Source organism: Oncorhynchus mykiss, chromosome 17 (assembly GCF_057628025.1).
Source record: "Oncorhynchus mykiss isolate SJ-2025 chromosome 17, ASM5762802v1, whole genome shotgun sequence".
Taxonomy (NCBI): Eukaryota; Metazoa; Chordata; class Actinopteri; order Salmoniformes; family Salmonidae; genus Oncorhynchus; species Oncorhynchus mykiss.
The window spans coordinates 57,790,547-57,812,699 of NC_143038.1; the positions used below are offsets into that span (position 1 = coordinate 57,790,547).

General features: G+C 41.8%; 2 protein-coding genes across 5 annotated transcripts in view; both read left to right on the top strand.

Moving 5' to 3' along the window:
* Positions 1-16,238, top strand: part of LOC110493251 (extracellular sulfatase Sulf-2) — a 76,050-nt gene extending 59,812 nt beyond the window's left edge. For 2 of the 4 annotated variants that reach the window (XM_036950617.2, XM_036950618.2), the window contains 18 exons: positions 4,874-5,113; positions 5,201-5,352; positions 5,604-5,773; positions 10,100-10,250; positions 10,348-10,523; positions 10,667-10,795; positions 10,885-10,941; positions 11,115-11,244; positions 11,362-11,578; positions 11,860-12,121; positions 12,429-12,525; positions 12,614-12,768; positions 13,009-13,178; positions 13,411-13,553; positions 13,653-13,761; positions 13,872-13,905; positions 14,197-14,250; positions 14,605-16,238. In XM_036950617.2, the coding sequence (XP_036806512.2) occupies positions 4,874-5,113; positions 5,201-5,352; positions 5,604-5,773; positions 10,100-10,250; positions 10,348-10,523; positions 10,667-10,795; positions 10,885-10,941; positions 11,115-11,244; positions 11,362-11,578; positions 11,860-12,121; positions 12,429-12,525; positions 12,614-12,768; positions 13,009-13,178; positions 13,411-13,553; positions 13,653-13,761; positions 13,872-13,905; positions 14,197-14,250; positions 14,605-14,635 (2,477 nt within the window). In that variant the 3' untranslated portion in view covers positions 14,636-16,238. The remainder of the gene's footprint in view (positions 1-4,873; positions 5,114-5,200; positions 5,353-5,603; positions 5,774-10,099; positions 10,251-10,347; positions 10,524-10,666; positions 10,796-10,884; positions 10,942-11,114; positions 11,245-11,361; positions 11,579-11,859; positions 12,122-12,428; positions 12,526-12,613; positions 12,769-13,008; positions 13,179-13,410; positions 13,554-13,652; positions 13,762-13,871; positions 13,906-14,196; positions 14,251-14,604) is intronic. The other 2 variants (XM_090206023.1, XM_036950620.2) reach the window with 1 other exon arrangement.
* Positions 16,239-17,551: 1,313 nt separating this feature from the next.
* LOC110493252 (rho GTPase-activating protein 39) overlaps positions 17,552-22,153 on the top strand; it is a 43,852-nt gene continuing 39,250 nt past the window's right edge. The window contains exon 1 of the mRNA XM_036950623.2: positions 17,552-17,728. Within this exon, the coding sequence (XP_036806518.2) occupies positions 17,715-17,728 (14 nt within the window). The 5' untranslated portion in view covers positions 17,552-17,714. The remainder of the gene's footprint in view (positions 17,729-22,153) is intronic.

The window sequence follows — 22,153 nt, forward strand, 5'->3', positions numbered from 1 at the left end:
TACCGTCTTCTGGGCTCCATGTCTGTCGGGCACACAAACTCAACTCCCTCGTCTTCGCTCGGGCACTGTCTCCAACTACACGGAAGTCACCTTACTTCCCCCAGTCCTCCCTGTGTGCTGCCCTTCTGGCAGCGTTATGGGGCTTGTACAGCTGGTGAGCAATCATCCCTTGATTACTCACCAACTCCCCAATCAGACCCAATTAGTCCTGGGCAGAGAGCCCGTTGAGACCTGGCACGTCCAGCCTTGTGATGTATACTCCATCTGTCACCAGGCCTCGACAAGTCTCCCCCTGGTGGCTGACCTGCTGTACGCCACAGCAGATATGATTGCAGTTTTTGATCTCAAGCTTGATAGATTCACACAATCTTTTTCACATTCCCAACAACCAGCACAATTAGCATTGAATGCAATGACGGAAAATCGCAATATCTCTGATGTGTGGCGAGTTCAGAATCTGGGCATCAAAGATTATACCTGTTTTTCTGCATATCACAAATCATACTCTAGAATTGATTGTTTTCTATACTTTGGTACTCTAAGTATGTATGTCACTCCAATACAAATATTGCCTGCGACTCTTGTAGGTCATAATCCCCTGCTTACCCAACTGGATGTGAACTTTAAGGTGAATAAAACAAAACGTTGGCGTTTTAATACGACCCTTCTTCAAAACAAATTGTTTGTTGCTGAATTTCAAGTAAAAGGATGAATTCTTAACAAGGACTCTGTAGAGGACCCAAGGTTTACATGGATGGGTACTGAAGGGTTTATCAGAGACTTTACATCATCTTTTGCGTCTCACCTCTATAAAGCCAGGAATCACAGAATTAAGTTATTGGAGACAAAATTAAAATCACTTGAGCAGAACCTGAAAAGGAATTACTCAAATAATGTCAGAAATGATTTGAGGGGGGTTAAACTGGAACTGAATGATTTATTAAGGAGGAGAGCTGAGTTCATCATGCATAGAGTGAGGCAGAACTATAATTTTAATGGGAGCAAACTAAGCAGACGTCAAGCCTTAAAACTGAAACAAAATGAATCTTGTACTTCTACAGATTTTTTTCAGACCCATCTAAAGGCTTAATTTCTGATCAGCAGGATATTAATGCAACATTGAAGTATTTTCACCTGGAGTTATATAAATATTATATCCAGTCTGAGACAGACAAATGCAAACATATTTTAGATAATCTTGATTTTCACATATTAGGCCGCCCCATCTCATTAGAAGAACTGGAGTCAGTACTGAAAGGTGCTAAAAAGGGTAAATCGCCTGGCCCGGATGCCATTCCATCTGAAATGTTACTACATTTTGGGGGCGTTAATCTCTCTACTGCCAAAGAAAGGGAAAGATCACACAGATTGTCGTCTGATATCTTTAATTTATTCTGACCAAAAATGTTGTTCAAAAGTGTTGACATTACGGATGGCAAAGTATTTGTGTTAGGATAAGGTCATTCAGATAGAGCAGTCAGGTTTTATGAAAGGTTGAAGCTGACAATGTCCATTGATGAATGCATGTAATACATGAAACACAACAGCTGGACTGTCAAAAGTCTAGGTGATGCAGGTAAGGCAGAGTCAGGCACAGGACACAGAGATGAGTAATATTTGTAACTTTACTCAAAAACAAAATATTCCAAGAAGGAGAAAATATTCCAGCTCACAAATACAAGACAACTTAACATGAACAAACACACACAAAACCATGGGGGAACCAGAGGGTTAAATAGGGAACAATAATTATGGAATGAAAACCAGGTGTGTACAATGAAGACAAAACAAATGGAAAATGAAGGCACTGGCGACGTCGACCACCAAACTTCAGTTGAAGTCGTGACATGGACACACCGTGTGCTGTGCTGTCTCTAGATGCCAAGAAGACTTTTGACGGGCTTGAATGGTAGTACTTGTGGGCTGTCTTGGAGAAATCTGGTTTGGGAAGGAATTTTACCGATATGGTTTGTGTGTTATATTCTAACCCTGTTGCTATGGTGTCTAGTGATGTCATACACTCAGGTCCATTCCCTATTTTTTGGAGATGTAGACAAGGAGACGGCCTATCCCCAACGTTACTCAGAACCTTTAGCACAACGTCTAACGCAGAATGTAATTGCTTATCCTATACTGATTAAATCTTCCTCTCATATCACATGCGGATGATATTTTCCTATATATGACACATATTCAGAATTCAATCTCATCTTTATTATCCATATTTGAAGAATTCAAATTGCTGTCCGTCCGGGTATAAGATAAATTGGACAAAATCAGCATTAATGTTGCTTAATGAAGCAGCCAAGAAAGTTTCCCTTCCCTCAACAATTCCTATAAAAACACAGTTAATTTATTTGGTTATTGGTATACAAACATCTATGCATGGTCTGGTGAAGTATAATTATGAGAACATTTACTAGGATGCTTCTTTACAAACTGGGGTCACTTCCATAAAGATGTATGTGTTGTCATGTATTAGATTCCTGAGCATAACGATCCCACTCCCTCCACCCGGAGGCCATTGGGGAATGATTGATAAATGTATACATAAATACATTTGGAATGGCAAACACACAAAGATTAAGTTTGAGGTGTTAAAACAACAGAAGTGTTATGGTGGACTTACATTACCAAATTGTTTTATTTACCACCAGTATTTCCAGTTATGCCCACTTAGATCATGGTGTGATCAGTCTACATCAGTCTCTTGGAGAACTATTGAGGAAGAACGTGTTTCAGCTATTAGATTGCAGGATGTGTTATTTTCTAGAAAATCTAATAAGATATGCATGTTGTATTTTGGTCCTATTATTTCTAATACAATATAGAATTTACACCAGGAACGCACAATCCCTCCATCAGTGTTCAGATTGTCCGCAATAGGCTGAGAGAGGCTGGACTGAGGGCTTGTAGGCCTGTTGGCCTGTGCCTTGGTGGAAGAGTGGGGTAACATCTCACAGCAATAAATCTGGTGCAGTCCATGAGGAGGAGATGCACTACAGTACTTAATGCAGCTGGTGGCCACACCAGATACTGACTGTTACTTTTGATTTTGACCCCCCCCCCCCCCCCCCCCCCCCCCCCTCTGTTCAGGGACATATTATTCCATTTCTGTTAGTCACATGTCTGTGGAACTTGTTCAGTTTATGTCTCAGTTGTTGAATCTTGTAATGTTCATACAAATATTTACACATATTAAGTTTGCTGAAAGTAAACGCAGTTGACAGTGAGAGGACGTTTCTTTTTTTGCTGAGTTTATATCTTAGACTGTGGTCAGCTCTTCCTGCCTATGGGGTCCTATATCTTAGACTGCGGTCAGCGCTTCGTGCCTATGGGGTTCTATATCTTAGACTGCGGTCAGCACTTTGTGCCTATGGGGTTCTACATCTCAGACTGCGGTCAGCGCTTCAGACTGCGGTCAGCGCTTCGTGCCTATGGGGTTCTATATCTTAGACTGCGGTCAGCATTTCCTGCCTATGGGTTTCTATATCTTAGACTGCGGTCAGCGTTTCCTGCCTATGGGGTTCTATATCTTAGACTGCGGTCAGCGCTTCGTGCCTATGGGGTTCTATATCTTAGACTGCAGTCAGCATTTCCTGCCTATGGGGTTCTATATCTTAGACTGCGGTCAGCGTTTCCTGCCTAAGGGGTTTTATATCTCAAACTACAGTCAGCGCTTCGTACCTATGGAGTTCTATATCTCAGACTGCGGACATCGCTTTGTACCTATGGGGTTCTATATCTCAGACTGAGGTCTGAGCATTGTGAATATGGGGTCCTATGGGGTACAAGTTTGGGAAGGCACCTGGTGATAGAGTGGATTTTTACATTCCCTTCCAGAGGTTCTGTCTGCTATTTACTCTCATCTTCAACTAATAAAGCAGAAAGATCTATCAATGGTTAAAGCATGGGTAAATTATTTGGCTGTCGATGATGAGGCTATTGACTGGGAGAATGTCTGGGAGAATATATTTCATCAAAGTACTCATCAAAGAACCCAAACCATCAATTCTCATTTTAAACTTTGTCATAGATCATACTGGACACCACTTGTTAGATTTCATGCAAAACAGGCTCAAAGCCCATACTGTGACATATGTAACCTCAATACACTTGGCACATACAAACATATGATATGGGATTGTCCTGAAGTTTATGAGTTTTGGAGGAAAGTGTTGTCTATTCTCTCTGACATGGTTGATAAAACTGTACCCCTTGAACCAATTCTGCTGTTGCTTAACGATGATACAAGTATACAGCTTAATAAGAACCAGCAAAAGTTTTGGCTGTCTGGGTTGACTGCTGTGAAAAACATGGTGTTCAGCGCTGGTTGCCACCACATTACCTTCATATAAGGAAATGGCTAGCATACTTTCAAAACGTAATTATGTTGGAATTTATCCACTGCCTGTATGAATAAAGACAGTCCTAGCACTTTGGAACATGGAAAGTAGCTGTTTCCGAAATCTCTAAACTGTTGGATATGATGTAGGTGTTTGATGTAAAATGCTTACTTGATAGTGTTTTTTTTTTGCAAATTACTTTGCTGTGTATATTCTAGTGTAGGGCGTGTTTAAAAAATAAATAATTAATATTTTTATTTATTTGTATATATATATTTTTATATATTATGGGTTGTCCAAGGTTGAGGATAGGGTGGGGCTGCCAGAGGAATAGGTGGTGTGGGATGTTCAACAAAAAAAGGGGGGAAAGTGTAATATTGTATTTTATTTTTATGATTGTATTGCCCTTTGACCCAATAAAAACTGTTCACTCTCTCTCTCTCTTCCTCTCTCGCCTCCCTCACTCCCATCCATCCTTTTGCCTCTCTTCCCCTCAATCTCCTCTTCCCCCTCTCTTTCTCCTCCAGGCTCAATGCAGGCCATGAATAAGACACGGCGTATCATGGAGCAGGGAGGCACCCATTTCTCTAATGCCTTCTCCACCACTCCCATGTGCTGCCCGTCACGCTCCTCTATTCTGACAGGGAAGTACGTTCACAACCACCACACCTTCACCAACAACGAGAACTGTTCCTCACCCTCCTGGCAGGCCCACCATGAGCCTCACACGTTCGCTGTGCACCTTAACAACTCAGGGTACAGGACGGGTGAGTGTGAGCTGTGCACGCACACACACACATGTTATTGCATAGAGAATCACTTTGTACTTATCACCCCCCCCCCCCATGTCCTAGCGTTATTTGGGAAGTACCTGAATGAGTACAACGGCTCCTATGTGCCCCCTGGCTGGAGGGAGTGGGTAGCACTGGTGAAGAACTCTCGCTTCTACAACTACACTCTGTGCAGGAACAGCGTGCGGGAGAAGCATGGCAGCCAATATCCAAAGGTTTCATCCTGTTTCAGTTTTCAGTCACACATTGGAGTAACCTACTCAGATCATAATTTAATCATCTAATTTCATGATTATAATACTGTTATAAGACAGTATAGTAAACAGATTATTCTGAATTTAAATATTGTTATAAGGAAGCTGTTATAACAAGCTCCATTTCTCTATTCAGATTCATCTTTCCCCTTCTGGGAGGAAGTAATATTACAGTTCAGATCCTCATGGTCAGGTGATTCTTGCTTCCACAGGACTATCTCACAGACATCATCACCAATGACAGCATCAACTACTTCCGCTCGTCCAAGAGGATGTACCCCCACCGACCAGTGATGATGGTCCTGAGCCACGCTGCACCCCATGGGCCGGAGGACTCAGCACCACAGTACAGCACTGCCTTCCAGAATGCCTCGCAGCACATGTAAGAGTATATTGTACACACACACACACACACACACACATACACTCATTTGACAGAAGATGCAGTGTGGTAGTGCACTAAGTGGAGATTTGCCTCAGTAACGATCCTTTCAAATTGCATCATTTAGACTGGCATTGTTAAAAAGGTTCATGATAGATAGGCATCCATAGATTATGATAACACACTATGGGCTCCGGCCTTTGTCTGCTTGGCACAGTACCCCCGAAGATAAGCGCTTGGCCCTGAATGTTTCTCTCATGCTCTGGAGCTAGTAGTCTTGTAGTCTTCCATTGGCCCTGGGAGAGACATACAGTACCAGTCAAAGGTTTGGACACACCTACTCATTCAAGGGTTTTTCTTTATTTGTACGATTTTCTACATTGTAGAATAATAGTGAAGACATCAAAACTATGAAATAACATATATGGAATCATGCAGTAACAAAAAAAGTGTAAAAAAATCTAAATATATTTTATATTTTACAGTCTTCAAAGTAGCCGCCATTTACCTTGACAGCTTTGTGCATTCTTGGCATTCTCTCAACCAGCTTCATGAATAATGCTTTTCCAACAGTCTTGAAGGAGTTCCCATATATGCTGAGCACTTGTTGGCTGCTTTTCCTTCACTCTGCGGTCCAACTCATCACAAACCATCTCAATTGGGTTGAGGTTGGGTGATTGTGGAGGCCAGGTCATCTGATGCAGGGCTCCATCACTCTCCTTCTTAGTCAAATATCCCTTTCACAGCCTGGAATTGTGTTGGGTCATTGTCCTGTTGAAAAACAAATGATAGTCCCACTAAGTGCAAACCAGATGGCGTGGTGTATTGCTGCAAAATGCTGTGGTAGCCGGTTGGTTAAGTGTGCCTTGAATTCTAAAAATCACTGACAATGTCACCAGCAAAGCACCCTCACACCATCACACCTCCTCCTCCATGCTTTACTGTGGGAACCACACATGCGGAGATCATCCGTTCACCTACTCTGCGTCTCACAAAGACATGGTGGTTGGAACCATACATTTCTTAATCGGACTCATCAGACTGAAGGACAGATTTCCACCGGTCTAATGTCCATTGCTCGTGTTTCTTGGCCCAAGCAAGTCTCTTCTTATTATTGGTGTTGAGATGTGTCTGTTGCTTGAACTCTGTGAAGCATTTATTTGGACTGCAATTTCTGAGGCTGGTAACTCTAATGAACTTATCCTCTGCAGCAGAGGTAACTCTGGGTCTTCCTTTCCTGTGGTGGTCCTCAGGAAAGCCAGTTTCATCATAGCGCTTGATGGTTTATGCAACTGCATTTGAAGAAACTTTCAAAGTTCTTGAAATTTTCCGTATTGACTGACTTTCATGTCTTAAAGTAATGATGGACTGTCGTTTCTCTTTGCTTATTTGAGCTGTTATGGCAATAATATGGACTTAGTCTTCTAACAAATCGGGCTATTGTGAACAAATACAGCCGGTTGTGATACAGCCTGGATTCAATCCAGGATGTCTGTAGTGACGCCTCAAACACTGAGATGCAGTGCCTTAGACAGCTGAGCCACTCGGGAGCCACTGTATACCACCCCTACCTTGTCACAACACAAGTGATTAGCTCAAACACATTAAGAAGGAAAGAAATTCCACAAATGAACTTTTAACGAGGCCCACCTGTTAATTTAAATGCATACCTCATGAAGCTGGTTGAAAGAATGCCAAGAGTGTGCAAAGCTGTCACAAGGCAAAGGGTGGCTACTTTGAAGAATCTCAAATATAAAATATATTTTGATTTGTTTAACACTTTTTTGGTTACTACATGATTCCATATGTGTTACTTCATAGTTTTGATTTCTTCACTATTATTCTACAATGAAGAAAATAGTAAAAATAAAGAAAAACCCTTGAATGAGTAGGTGTGTCCAAACTTTTGCCTGATACTGTACATGGAGACAGTAATGCGCCTGTGTCTTTGGTTGAATGTTCTCTCCTGTAAGAGTGAATCACATAAGCATCATTAAAGTCTTGAACTAAGACTTTACACAGTGAATTCGTTCAGCCCAGGCTGTTTTCATGTCAACTTTTAATAGCTTTTTCTCATGAATTTACATACATTCTCACGATGTGAGCTTGTAGAGGATCTCACTTTCCCTTCAATATGGAGGGAGAGAAAATGGCTCCCCTCTTACTCCATCCCTCCTGAAAAACCTTTTCCTCGTCGACACTGCAGACACTTATCTTCAAATCAAATCACATTTTATTGGTCACATACACATGTTTAGCAGATGTTATTGCGTCTGTAGCGAAGAATTTCACAACATATACCCAATACACACAAATCTCAGTAAAGGAATGTAATTAAGAATATATGAATATATGGATGAGCATAGACTAAGATACAGTAGAATATAATAGAATACAGTATATACATATGAGATGAGTGATGCAAAATACGTAAACATTATTAAAGTGAATATTGTTCCATTTATTAAAGTGGCCAGTGATTTCAAGTCTATGTATATAGGCAGCAGCCTCTAATGTACTAGTGATGGCTATTTAACATTCTGATGGCCTTGAGATGGAAGCTGTTTTTCAGTCTCTCTGTCCCAGCTTTGATGCACCTGTACTGACCTCGCCTTCTGGATGATAGCGGGGTGAACAGGCAGTGGCTCGGTGGTTGTTATCCTTGATGATCTTTTTGGCCTTCCTGTGACATCGGGTGCTGTAGGTGTCCTGGAGGGCAGTTAGTTTTCCCCCAGTGATGCGTTGGGCAGACCACAACACCCTCTGAAGAGCCCTGCGGTTGCGGACAGTGCAGTTGCCATACCCTCTTGTTGTCAGGACCTTGTGCTCCAAGGACAAAAACGATTTGCCTTTTTCCAAGTCAAATCGATATGCTGTAAATGTTAAATATGCCCTGCCTCCAAAACGTCATTAGATATTTAGTAGTTTGTTTATTTTATAATCATTAAGGTTCCATCTGCCCCTGAGTGAATATTGATTAAACTGTCCTCTCCGTGTTAGTTGAAATTGATCAGTACGGCAGCTGGCTGGTTGCCTTTTCTGTGGTTTATATGCCTCCAATTCAGCATTACGCAATAAGTTCTGTGATCACTTTCAAAGGTGTGGTTGGAGCCATTTGCAAGCACTGGAAAAGGCTATTGTTGTTCATGCCAATCATAAAACAACATGAAACAAGTCATAGCTTGGTATAATGCAATACAATGCAATGCAATAGGATGTAATCCAACAATGATTAATTCACCCCAGAATGTAAAATATAGAAAGCCATGCAAAATAAACACTTACCATGAATAATATTATGCACTATTAAAATGTTCTCAACCATAATTCTCTTCGGTGTTAATTCAAAAGATACATTACCTCTCTTTATAAACTGGGTGGTTCAAGTCCTGAGTGCTGACAGCCGTGGTATATCCGAACGTATACCTCGGGTATGACAAAACATTTATTTTCTAGTTACATTGGTAACCAGTTTAAAATAGCAATAAGGCACTTCAAGGGTTTGTGGTATAAGGCCAATATACCAAGGCTGAGGGCTGAATTGAGGCACTCCACGTTGCGTTGTGCGTAAGAACAGACCTTAACTGTGGTATTCTGGCTATATACCACGCCCCCTCGAGCCTTAATGGTTGAATATAAAATGTGAGCTCTATAATGTTCGCATAATGTCTGTCGTTAAAGCTGAAATCCGTAAAGTGGGAAATAGCACCACAGTTCGGCAGGTAGGTTAGCGGTTATGAGCGATGGGCCAGTAACTGAAAGGTTGCTGGTTCAAATCCCCTTGATTAAGACAGCCCCCTGCGCTTCTCTGATTCAGAGACGCTGGGTTAAATGTGGAAGACACATTTCGGCTCAATGCATTCAGGTGTGTAACTGACTAGGTATTCCCAGTGCTTGCCTTTGTTTTTGTTTTGTTGATGAAACGGAGGAGAGGAGTGTCCAGCAACATGGTAAAAAAGTTGCTGTACATATTTTGGTGTTCTATCACGAGTGCAATGATGTTTGAAGTAACGTCTTTGAAGTAACGTCTTTATTGTTGTAATATCTCAACCAGATGTGGCAGTTTCCCTGACTAAAGATTTCAGTTTTAAGCTCCTCTGTGATTTCTGGAGGCATAATGGTGATAATCTCACAGAAATAAGCATTCTTCTGTCTAAGGTGCTTGGTAACGAAAGGAAGTGCCATAACAGGAAAAGCAAAGACTCGTCAATGAAGATAAAATGTGTTGGTAACTAAGTATGTGCAGGCACAGTTTTCACCTGAAATTATTTCTCCCCTTTACTGGCTCTTTCTTCACACTCGTTTTTCCATCCGTCCCTTTCTTAGAACCCCAAGCTATAACTACGCTCCTAACCCAGACAAACATTGGATCCTGCGCTACACAGGCCCCATGAAACCTGTCCACATGCAGTTCACGAACATGCTGCAGCGCCGGAGGATGCAGACCCTGCTGTCTGTGGACGACAGTGTGGACAAGGTGGGTCAGACAGAAAGAGAGAAAGACAGTGTGGACAAGGAGGAACAGACTGGCTAAATCTACCCGACTACCTGTCTTACTGTGTCCTCGTCCTCAGGTGTACAACATGCTGGTGGAGACAGGTGAGTTGGACAACACCTATATTATCTACACATCAGACCACGGCTACCATATTGGTCAGTTCGGCCTGGTCAAAGGCAAGTCCATGCCATATGAGTTTGACATCCGGGTGCCCTTCTTCATACGAGGCCCCAACGTGGAGGCAGGAGCCATGTGAGTGCAACTTTGAAGACTTCTACAGTACCTTTTTATGAATGGAAACGGTTAGCGTTGGCTCTTATCTCACTGTTACTGCTACTGGATCTCTTTTGCAGCACTCATCTCTCTCCTCCACCTGTTCCTGTGTCCTTCTGCAGTAACCCTCATGTGGTGCTGAACATTGACCTGGCTCCCACACTGTTGGACATGGCCGGAGTGGACGTTCCCTCTGACATGGACGGTAAATCCATCCTGAAACTCCTGGACACAGACAAACCTGTCAACAGGTAGAGAAAGTCACACCTTTATTTGCACGTTTTGGACTCAACACAATGGATGCTTCAGGATCACTTGACCTTTCTTGCTCTTGTTGCAGGTTCCAGGTGAACAAGAAGGGGAAGATGTGGAGGGACTCCTTCCTGGTAGAGAGAGGGTCAGTATGTTTCATTCATAGTCTAGTCATGAATCAAGAGCAATTAAAGGGATAGTTCACCAACATTTCAGAATTACTTCATAATTGTCCACAGCCAAGTGATCAAAGTTTGATGTACTGTATGTTTGGTCAATGTTCTATTTCTCTCATCTGGTTCTATCCTGTTTACACAGGAAGCTGCTCCACAAGAGGTCTGATGGGAAGGACTTGGCCCAGGAGGAGAACTTCCTGCCAAAGTACCAGCGGGTCAAAGACCTGTGTCAGAGAGCACAGTACCAGAGCTCCTGTGAACAGCCAGGACAGGTAAAAGTTCTGTACAATACCCAAATACACAGGAACACACACACACACACACACACGTATACATTAGCAGAAATGTAGCTAAATCTCTCCCCCCTTCTCCTCTCTCGGCATGTGAAGAAGTGGCAGTGTGTGGAGGACCCTTCTGGTAAGCTGAGTCTGTATAAGTGTAAGGGCATGGCAAGTCTCTATGCCTCACGTATGCAGGCTCTGATGGCCAGCAGCGGGTCCCAGCAGTGGGTTGGACGTGTCTCCGATGCTGGAGACAGCTGTGACTGTGGCCCCCTAGGCCCCAAACGTTCACCCCTGAAGAGGAAGAGACTGCTCACCAAGAAGAGTGAGTAGTCCTTTCAGTGGCTTATGTATTTACCATACCAATGCCTTCTAAATTGTGCTTGCAAATAATAGTAGGACAAGTCTTTGCTGCCACCCAGTGACAGATTATAAAAATGAACACTAATAATTACAACGAAACAGGATTCAATTTAAGTTTCAAGTGTCCATCATTTGAAAACAGTGAAAAATGCTTTGTAATTTAGCACCCTCTCTTGGGTCATTGACATTGCATTACCTTTGTAATAATAACATTGTAAATAATAACTCTTCTAACCCCATCAGAGGTAAAGTCCGGTAAGAGTCTGACTAAGAACCGTTGGGCCCGGTCCGTTCCATTTGAGCTGCATGGAGACATGTATGCTGTGGACCTGGTTGAGGGCTACAGGCCTGTGGGCCTCAGGAACACCAGCTGGCCTGGGGAGAGGAGGAGAGGAGCAGGCCTGCTGGAGGACAACGATGAGGAGTTCAGTGGCATGGGAGTCACAGCAAGACCCCCAACCAACAAGAGCCTTACACCAACTGCCGCTCTTAAAGTCACCTACAGGTGTGCATGGGTGTGTGTGTGTGTGTGTGTGTGTGTGTGTGTGTGTGTGTGTGTGTGTGTGTGTGTGTGTGTGTGTGTGTGTGTGTGTGTGTGTGTGTGTGTGTGTGTGTGTGCGTGTTGAGTTTTAGTATTAGTGGGTTTTGAGTAGTAGTATTAAACGTAAGAGGGTGCTGTAAGACAGGGTGTTGAAAGAGAGGGGGTTGAAAGACAGGGTGCTGTAAGAGAGGGTTCTATAAGGAAATGCTAACTGTGGTAAATGCAGTTGTCAGGTGAAGATGCGGATGGCTGGTGTGTGTTTACCCCACAGGTGCTCCATCCTGATGAATGACACAGTCAGGTGTGATGGAGGACTCTACAAATCCCTCCAGGCCTGGAAAGACCATAAGCTCCACATTGAGCATGAGGTACTGCTCTAGTTGATCCCCTATCTGGCCTATTCTGTAGCCTTTCCTGTCATTTCGGGGGTTAACCATATTGTATGTGTGTGTGTAGATTGAAACATTGCAGACGAAAATAAAGAATCTGCGTGAGGTCAAGGGTCACCTGAAGAAGGTTCGGCCTGAAGAGTGCCAGTGTAACACCCCCAGTTACTTATCCAAAAACAAAGGGATGTTCAGACTCAATGCAGGTCGCATTTACTCACTCAGGTAATTAATGTGAGAGAGTGGTGTGTGTGTGTGTGTGTGTGTGTGTGTGTGTGTGTGTGTGTGTGTGTGTGTGTGTGTGTGTGTGTGTGTGTGTGTGTGTGTGTGTGTGTGTGTGTGTGTGTGTGTGTGTGTGAGAGAGAGAGAGTGTTTGTGTTTGTGTGTGTGAGAGAGAGAAAGAATGCAAGAGAGAGAGAAACTTCCCCACAAACCAGTATCTGTCCTCTCGTGGTATGTCCTCAGCAAAATGCCCTCTAAGCAGAAGAAGCAGTGGCTGATGAAGGAGCAGAAACGCAGGAAGAAGCTCCGTAAACTGCTCAAGAGGCTCCGTAACAACGACACCTGCAGCATGCCTGGTCTCACCTGCTTCACCCACGACAACCAGCACTGGCAGACAGCCCCCTTCTGGACAAGTATGGAATGATAGAATACAGACTAAATCAAATGCAGAACAGTAAACAGTTGTTGTAAAAGTGGGATTCATGATTTTTTACCACTCTGCTACCACTCTGGCACTAAATTACATATTGAATGATTACTTGTAAGCTCCAAAAATAAGATAAAGTAGATACTGTATAGGTGAGTTAAAATTGGCCATGCATCTTGTTTGAATAGCCCCCTCTGTCTCTTTCCCTCCCCTGCCAGTGGGTCCATTCTGTGCTTGTACCAGTGCAAACAACAACACCTACTGGTGCCTGAGGACCATCAACGACACACACAACTTCATATTCTGCGAGTTCGCTACAGGCTTCATAGAGTACTTTGATCTGAACAATGACCCATACCAGGTATCTTTCTCTCCCTATCTCTTTTAAATCTCACAATTGAGATATAGCCTATTGTGATTTTTTTTTTACAGTGTCCTCTATTACTTTGTGTGTCTATAGTTGATAAATGGGGTTAGCACCTTGGACCGCACTGCCCTCAACCAGATGCACCAGCAGCTAATGGAATTGAGGAGCTGCAAAGGCCACAAACAATGCAACCCAGAGACAGGTGAGTAAGAAAGACACACACACATAGACACACACACACACATACACACACACACACACAGACACACACAACTCTGTTACTTATGTTCTATAAAACATTCTCTATTTCAGGTAGTAAAGACAGAAACTCCTTCAGTGAATACAGGTACCCTCATTTTTCTGGCTTGATGTCTTTTTGTCCTTTGTTGTCTAATTGTTCACGTTTTTTCAAGGATGAATACGACTAACAATTAATCACTAAAGTTAATGGGTTAATTGGGTAGATAATAGAATGGAACACTGATTTTGAAAACCTTTTTAGCACAAGATGAATTCTAAAAAACAAGCATGCTAGCAGCTTCTGTTCCTCATTTTGCAATGTCTTCGCTGTTTGTTTGTGTATGTGTGTGTTTCCCCCGCATGTGGACTGTATGTGTCCGTGCTGTGCATGCTTCAGGCCAGTTCAGCGTCGAAAGAAGCCAAAAGTGAAGAAGCCCTCCTCCAAATCGCTGTGAGTTTGTCATAACCCATCTGTTCCTCTCAGTTCAGCCCTCTTCATCCAGATTACCTTGCTTTGTCAGATGGCCTGGTAGCATGCTCTTCTCAGCCCTCTCGGTCCAGGCTTTTCATGTAACTAATACTTACCTGCATTTAAGTGCCATGCCCTCAAGGATAAGATAGATTCCCTTTTCAAAGTCAGTGGTATTGTGCTGATGAGGTGTCTTTTCTGGTCATTTCTTGTCAGTGTCACCTTCTTGTGTTTTCCTATTAGAGTTGCTAGGAAAATACCCATTGGAACTACTGTTATAAGCAATTGATTGATGAGAAACTCTGATCTATCTCCATCTCGGTGTTGTTTATACAGAGGGCAGATTTGGGAAGGATGGGTTGGTTAGCAACCTGTGTCGCACAATCCACCAACAGAGTGTGCCAACAGAGGACGACCAGAACTGGAGAACCTGAGGACCTTGTACAGACTTCATGGGAATGTAACCTGAAATAGCATTATTGTAGGAGTTTATGGAAGAGGATGCTGATCCAACATTAGCTACCACTGATACTCAGATCATCACCCAGAAGAGAAAATACTGAAACAGCCAAGAAAATGAAAACTATAACCTCTCCCGTCGTCTTTCTCTCTGTCTCACACACACACACACACACACACACACACACACACATTCACATCGGCACACACTCACACAGAAATGTCCTTACCGCTCCTATCTCCCCAGATCTCAGGACCACCAACCTGAGTTGGAGACTCATCAGTTGAGCGTGGATACACTCTGAACCTTTACTTTGACTTTCAACAACTGCGCTGAGTGAACAGTGAATGTGAGGTGTGTTTAATATTAGTTTCTCGTTAACGCCTTAACATTGGGTGCCGAGATTAGCTTAATGTCAACTCTGCTGCTACAACCTGACATGTATCATCCCTTATGGCCTTGTGCCATTAGTATATGGTATATGATGTCAGGCAATTACATCAAGTCAAGCTTTGCACACTCACAGCATGAAAAGTACTGTCAACAAAACATCAGTACCCTGGAAACTCTCCTCAAGGCCCACAACTCAAGACTCCTCACCTCCTTTTATTGGTGCTACGGCTACATAATGATTCCCCCAGGACATGTACTCCATTCTTTTGTATTGTAACTAATATTAACGTTGATCAAATTTCATGCAAGGATTATTTACAGCCCCCAAGAATGAGGCAGGTGTGATGACGATAACACACCAGACTGTATGGGGATGAAGCTGGTTAGGATATGACACATCACATCATCATCTAGCTTATGCCCCCTAGTTCACTTCAAACTCAGGATGGGACTTCTCTAACCAATACCCCACCCTCCTAGACAATGGTACAAACAATTGGTATAAACATCTTCACACCAGCAGAACGCTTACATTTCATTAGTGGATGTCATTTTACTCCGTTGTATTGCTAATGCCACCAGCTAGGTCTGGTCAGGTTAGTTTGTTCAGCTTGCTATACATGGTGCAATGATAACATTGTGAAAATAAGGACTTGCTGTACAGTATGTATTTGAATGTATGTTGTGCAGTTAATTTTTTAGAATACTGAAAAGGAGGCAGACTTCTCTTTTGTGTTCGATATGAGTTGACAAATATGACCTTTTAGATAAGAACTTAGCCTGATGAATTGTCCTAGTTCTGTATTTGTCCGTTTGTTCTCTCTGCACATCTTTCTGAATTTCTTCTCTGCTCTGTCAAAACCCACTTTTAGTTTGAAAAAAAATAAACGTATTTATGATGAAAAAGCACTTAGAAAATATTCACTGTGAAAAGAATTCCCTGTAAAATGACTCTGCTCGTCTGCTGTACACAACAGTAAACAACACAACAATGTAATGCAGCTTGACATGCATATTCATTATATTGCCTTTTTTTGCTTTCTTCGTTTCTTAGCAGTGACACTCCCACAGCAGAGAGTTGTAATAGTGAGTAACTGTGAATAAAGTGTTGATTGCCCTCATGCCTCTTTACTACTTTAACCTTGCTATGTATTTGTCAACTCTCTGTTGTTGACACACAGCTATAGAGTACCGCAGTATGAGTCATAATACCCATAAAACCTAGTGGTCAAATAGGGAAATGGGTCCAATCGTTTTTCCACCATTCATTTTTCCCATAGGGACTTTAGAAACACTTAAAATAAAGGCTGTGTTTTGTGTAGGGTTAGCCTGGTGTGACGTTTTTAGAACTGTGTAAATCTCTCTAGGACAATGTGACTTTTATCAATATATTTGCCTTTATTTACCCCCCCCCCCCCCCCCCCCCCCACAACAAAAAAACTACAACTAAATGCTAATGTGGCTATCATAAAGAACTACAAATGCCATGATGATCTGGACAAGACTGACAAATTGAGGCAAAGGTAAGAATATCTGGATTGACTATCTAATATTAGCTAAATGTAGTAATGAATAAATTGGCAACGTTTCTTTAAATGAACAATTCTGTGAACTGTCTTGTGCAAGTTTTAAATTGACACAATACCTGCTAGCAAAGTTAGATATCTAGTCTGCTAGATATGATGGGCAGGAGCTTGCAGGGATTTGTAGTTTTGCATGATGTCTAGTTTGATGCTAATTAGCATGTTTGAATCTGAGAGTAAATAGAGACAAATAGACTGACGAAATTCACCTTTTCCAAGAGAGATGTACATGGTTATCAAACCGTCACGATAGGATAAGCCTACATGAAACACAGCCCATAGTGTTTCTAAAATCCCCTATGGGAAAACTGAATGGTGGAAAAACGATTGGAATCATTTCACTATTTGACCGCTAGGATTTATGGGTATTATGACACCTCCAATCTGGGGCTCTATAGGCTTACTCAGGATGAGTAATGAGTTAGAGTTCTGTGCCATGAAACTCCACCAGCAGGTGTCTCTGTTTGCTTTCTTGTTGCTAATCCAGTTCACTTTTCTGACTGATAAAAATCAAATGAAAGGTTAATCATATTTGATGCGGAACTATGTAGAACCAAGAGCTTTTCCTATTATTATAATGCGAAGTCCTTAGGTAGGCCGACATTTTATATTTCTGAAGTCCCATGTTGAGGGTCTTTGGACTCAAGATCTCAAAACGTCAATACTAAAAAAGAGTACCTTACAGTGAAGAACTGACACGTGAGTCATAAATATAAAGCATCAACATTGGACTATAATTATTCACCTAAATAGCCATATATAATTGTGTCGCATGTCCAATCAGAGGAATGGCCATAGCAGGATGAACGAGAATTACCGGGATGCGGAGTTGGGGGATGACCCCATTATCGTGACTCACGTGCAGAGGCGGAGACACCATATGAATTACTACGGGACAACTGTCTCGTGTTCATACCGTCCAACAAGGTGGGAAAATTAACATGAATAAGTAAACAAGTTACATTATAAATTCAAGACCTGGGCAACGCAATGCTTACAATGTGAAAACAATGTCTGGGATAAGGTAAGATACATTCTACGGGAATTTAAGCCTACCAGACAAGATTTAGAACAGAAATAACTTTCACTCAACCCTCACCGCAGGATGTGTTAGGCGACTATTTTGAATTTGGAAGACAGACTAAGTGAAGTGTAAAATGTTTTCATTGAGTTTAAAGTTTGTGTAACAATGTTACTTTAGACTAGAATTCAATATTTGGTTACCAATAATCCAATATCCCTGTGAAGATGAGGAATGGTGGAGGAAAGTGATATTGCAACGCTATGGGCAGAACTTGTATTATAGTGTAGTAGGCTATCTGCTGTCCTGTTTACACGTTAATAGTGAATGTTATTCATGTCAGAGATGGTTGGATAATCATTTAGAATTGTGACCAATAAGTTTCCCCCATGTCTAGCTGAGGAAGGCTCAAATCCTTTCTCTTATATCGAGGCAGTATAAGAGAACACCTCAACATATGAGAACAGAGTTGAGCGTTCCTTATCTACCCCATGTCATCTTCTTTCGTTGTCATATATAGACAATTAGCAGCCACATCTAATCTAGTTAAAAACAAATATTTTATAGCGCTATAATCACCTAACATCAAAGCATGATTGAACTTGTTCTCTATAAAGGCAGTATTTCCCATAGCTGCTGGATCCCTTTGGGGAATATCTAGTTTGCCTGTGTTTAATTGAATTGCCAGTTTCCTGTTTAATTCTTGAACTGATTTGCAAATTGGCTTTAGTGGCTCTTTGCTGTGGTTAACAGACCAATTTCTGTGGTTAACAGACCATGGCAGTAGACAAATGTCCCTATCCCATTTGTTGCACTGCTGTTTCACTGATGTAGGTTAGGATTGCTGGTGCAGTTAACTTGCCTTAGTTTATTCGCACCTTAATATTCTCCAACATATCTCTCTATGCCTTAAGACAGATGTGCAGCTGCTCATTAAAACATTTTAGTCTCTATCTACTGCTTTCAAGTTGTTTCGTGAAACAGATGGTTCAATGGAAATAAGTCTAATCCACAAGCACAAAGAAAGTCTTATGTGAATGTTCTTGATTTTTACTACCCAAAAACCTAATTATTAATGAACATACATTACATTGTATTTATGTATTTGAATGTATTATTGGTGTCCATGGTTTAAAGCAAGCATTTATGTGTTCATGTCTTGAGCTACCCCCTGCAGTGTCAACAGCCTTGCTGTCTGTTTTGAGTGGTTCAGTGGGAAATTCTAGAACAGGGGTACTCAAGTACTACACTGACAAAAATATAAACTCAACATGTAACAATTTCAAAGATGTTACTGAGTTACAGTTCATGTAAGGAAATCAGTCAATTGAAATAAGTTAATTAGGCCCTAATTTATGCATTTCACATTACTGATAATACAGACATACATCTGTTTGTCACAGATACCTTAAACAAAAACGTAGGGATCAGAAATGCATCAGAAAACCAGTATCTGGTGTGACCACTATTTGCCTCATGCAGTGTGTCACATCTCCTTCGTATAGAGTTGATCAGGCTGTTGATTGTGGAATGTTGACCCAGTCCTCTTCAATGGCTGTGCGAAGTTGCTGGATATTGGCGGGAACTGGAACACGCTGTCGATCCAGAGCATCCCAAACATTCTCAATGGATGACATGTCTGGTGCAGGCCATGAAAGAACTGTGACATTTTCAGCTTCCAGGAATTGTCTACAGATCCTTGTGACATGGGGCCGTGCATTATATGCTGAAACATGAGGTGATGGTGACGGATAAATGACACAACAACGGGCCTCAGGATCTCGTCACAGTATCTCTGTGCATCCAAATTGCCTTCGATAAAATGCAAGTGTGTTCATTGTCCATAGCTTATGCCTGCCCATACCATAACCCCACCGCCACCGTGGGGTACTCGTGTGGGTGAGCAAACTACTCGCCCACACGACGCCATACACACTGTCTGCCATCTGGTATAGTTGAAAGCGGGATTAATCCGTGAAGAGAACCCTTCTCCAGCATGCCAGTGGCCATCGAAAGTGAGCAATTAGTTACGACACCTGCAGTCAGGTCAAGACCCTGGTGAGGACGATGAGCATGCAGATGAGCTTCCTTGAGATGGTTTCTGACAGTTTGTGCAGAAATTCTTCGGTTGTGCAAAACCACAATTTCATCAGCTGTCCGGATGGCTGGTCTCAGACGACCCCTCAGGTGAAGAAGCTGGATTTGGAGTAGAGGTCGACCGATAATGATTTTTCAACGCCAATACCGATAGCAATTATTGGAGGACCAAAAAAAGCCGATACCGGTTAATCGGCCGATTTTTTTTTTTTTTACGATTTATTTGTAATAATGACAATAACAACAATACTGAATGAACACTTATTTTAACTTAATATAATACATAAATAAAAATACATTTAGCGTCAAATAAATAATGAGACATGTTCAATTTGGTTTAAATAATGCAAAAACAAAGTGTTGGAGAAGTAAAAGTGCAATATGTGCCATGTAAAAAAGCTAACGTTTGAGTTCCTTGCTCAGAACATGAGAAAAATATGAAAGTTAGTGGTTCCTTTTAACATGAGACTTCAAAATTCCAAGGTAAGAGGTTTTAGGTTGTAGTTAATATAGTGTTTATAGGACTATTTCTCTCTATAGCATTTGTATTTCATATACCTTTGACTATTGGATGTTCTTATAGGCACTATAGTATTGCCAGTGTAACAGTATAGCTTCCGTCCCTCTCCTCACTCCTACCTGGGCTCGAACCAGGAACACATCGACAACAGCCACCCTCGAAGCAGCGTTACCCATGCAGAGCAAGGGGAACAACTACTCCAAGTCTCAGAGCGAGTGACGTTTGAAACGCTATTAGCGCGCACCCCGCTAACTAGCTAGCCATTTCACATCAGTTACACCAGCCTAATCTCGGGAGTTGATAGGCTTGAAGTCATAAACAGCGCTGTGCTTGCGAAGAGCTGCTGGCAAAACGCACGAAAGTGCTGTTTGAATGAATGCTTACAAACCTGCTGCTGCCTACCATCGCTCAGTCAGACTGCTCTATCAAATCATAGACTTAATTATAACATAACACACAGAAATACGAGCCTTTGGTCATTAATATGGTTGAATCCGGAAACTATCATTTCGAGAATAAAACGTTTATTATTTCAGTGAAATACGGAACCGTTCGGTATTTTATCTAACGGGTGGCATCCATAAGTCTAAATATTCCTGTTACATTGCACAACCTTCAATGTTATGTCATAATTACGTAAAATTCTGGCAAATTAGTTCGCAATGAGCCAGGCTGCCCAAACTGTTGCATATACCCTGAATCTGCATGCAATGAACGCAAGCGAAGTGACACAATTTCACCTGGTTAATATTGCCTGCTAACCTGGATTTCTTTTAGCTAAATATGCAGGTTTAAAAATATATACTTCTGTGTATTGATTTTAAGAAAGGCATTGGTGTTTATGGTTAGGTACAGTCGTCCAACGATTGTGCTTTTTTCGCAAATGCTCTTTTGTTAAATCATCCCCCAGCGTTGCATCGATTATATGCAACGCAGGACACGCTAGATAAACTAGTAATATCATCAACCATGTGTAGTCATAACTAGTGATTATGATTGATTGATTGTTTTTGTATAAGATAAGTTTAATGCTAGCTAGCAACTTACCTTGGCTTCTTACTGCATTCGCGTAACAGGCAGGTTCCTCATGGAGTGCAATGTAATCAGGTAGTTAGAGCGTTGGACTAGTTAACTGTAAGGTTGCAAGATTGGATCCCCCGAGCTGAACAAGGCAGTTAACCCACCGTTCCTAGGCCGTCATTGAAAATAAGAATGTGTTCTTAACTGACTTGCCTAGTTAAATAAAGATTAAATAAAGGTATAAAAAATCAAATAAAAATACAAATCTGCAAAATCGGTGCCCAAAAATACCGATTTCCTATTGTTATGAAAACTTGAAATCGGCCCTAATTAAATCGGCCATTCCGATTAATTGGTCGACCTCTAATTTGGAGGTCCTAGGCTGGCGTGGTTACAGGTGGTCTGCGGTTTTGAGACCGGTTGGACATATTGGCAAATTTGATAAAATTATATTGGAGGTGGCAGGGTAGCCTAGTAGTTCAAACCCCTGAGCTGACAAAGTCGTTCTGCCCCTGAACAGGCAGTTAACTGACTATTCCTAGGCCTTCATTGAAAATAAGAATTTGTTCGTAACTGACTTGCCTAGTTAAATAAAGGTTTTTAAAAAAGTTATAAAATGGTCGTTCTGCCCCTGAACAGGCAGTTAACCCACTATTCCTAGGCCTTCATTGAAAATGAGATTTTTTTCTTAACTGACTTGCCTAGTTAGAGAAATTAACATTCAATTCTCTGGCAACAGCTCTGGTGGACATTCCTACAGTCAGCATGCCAATTGCACGCTCCCTCAACTT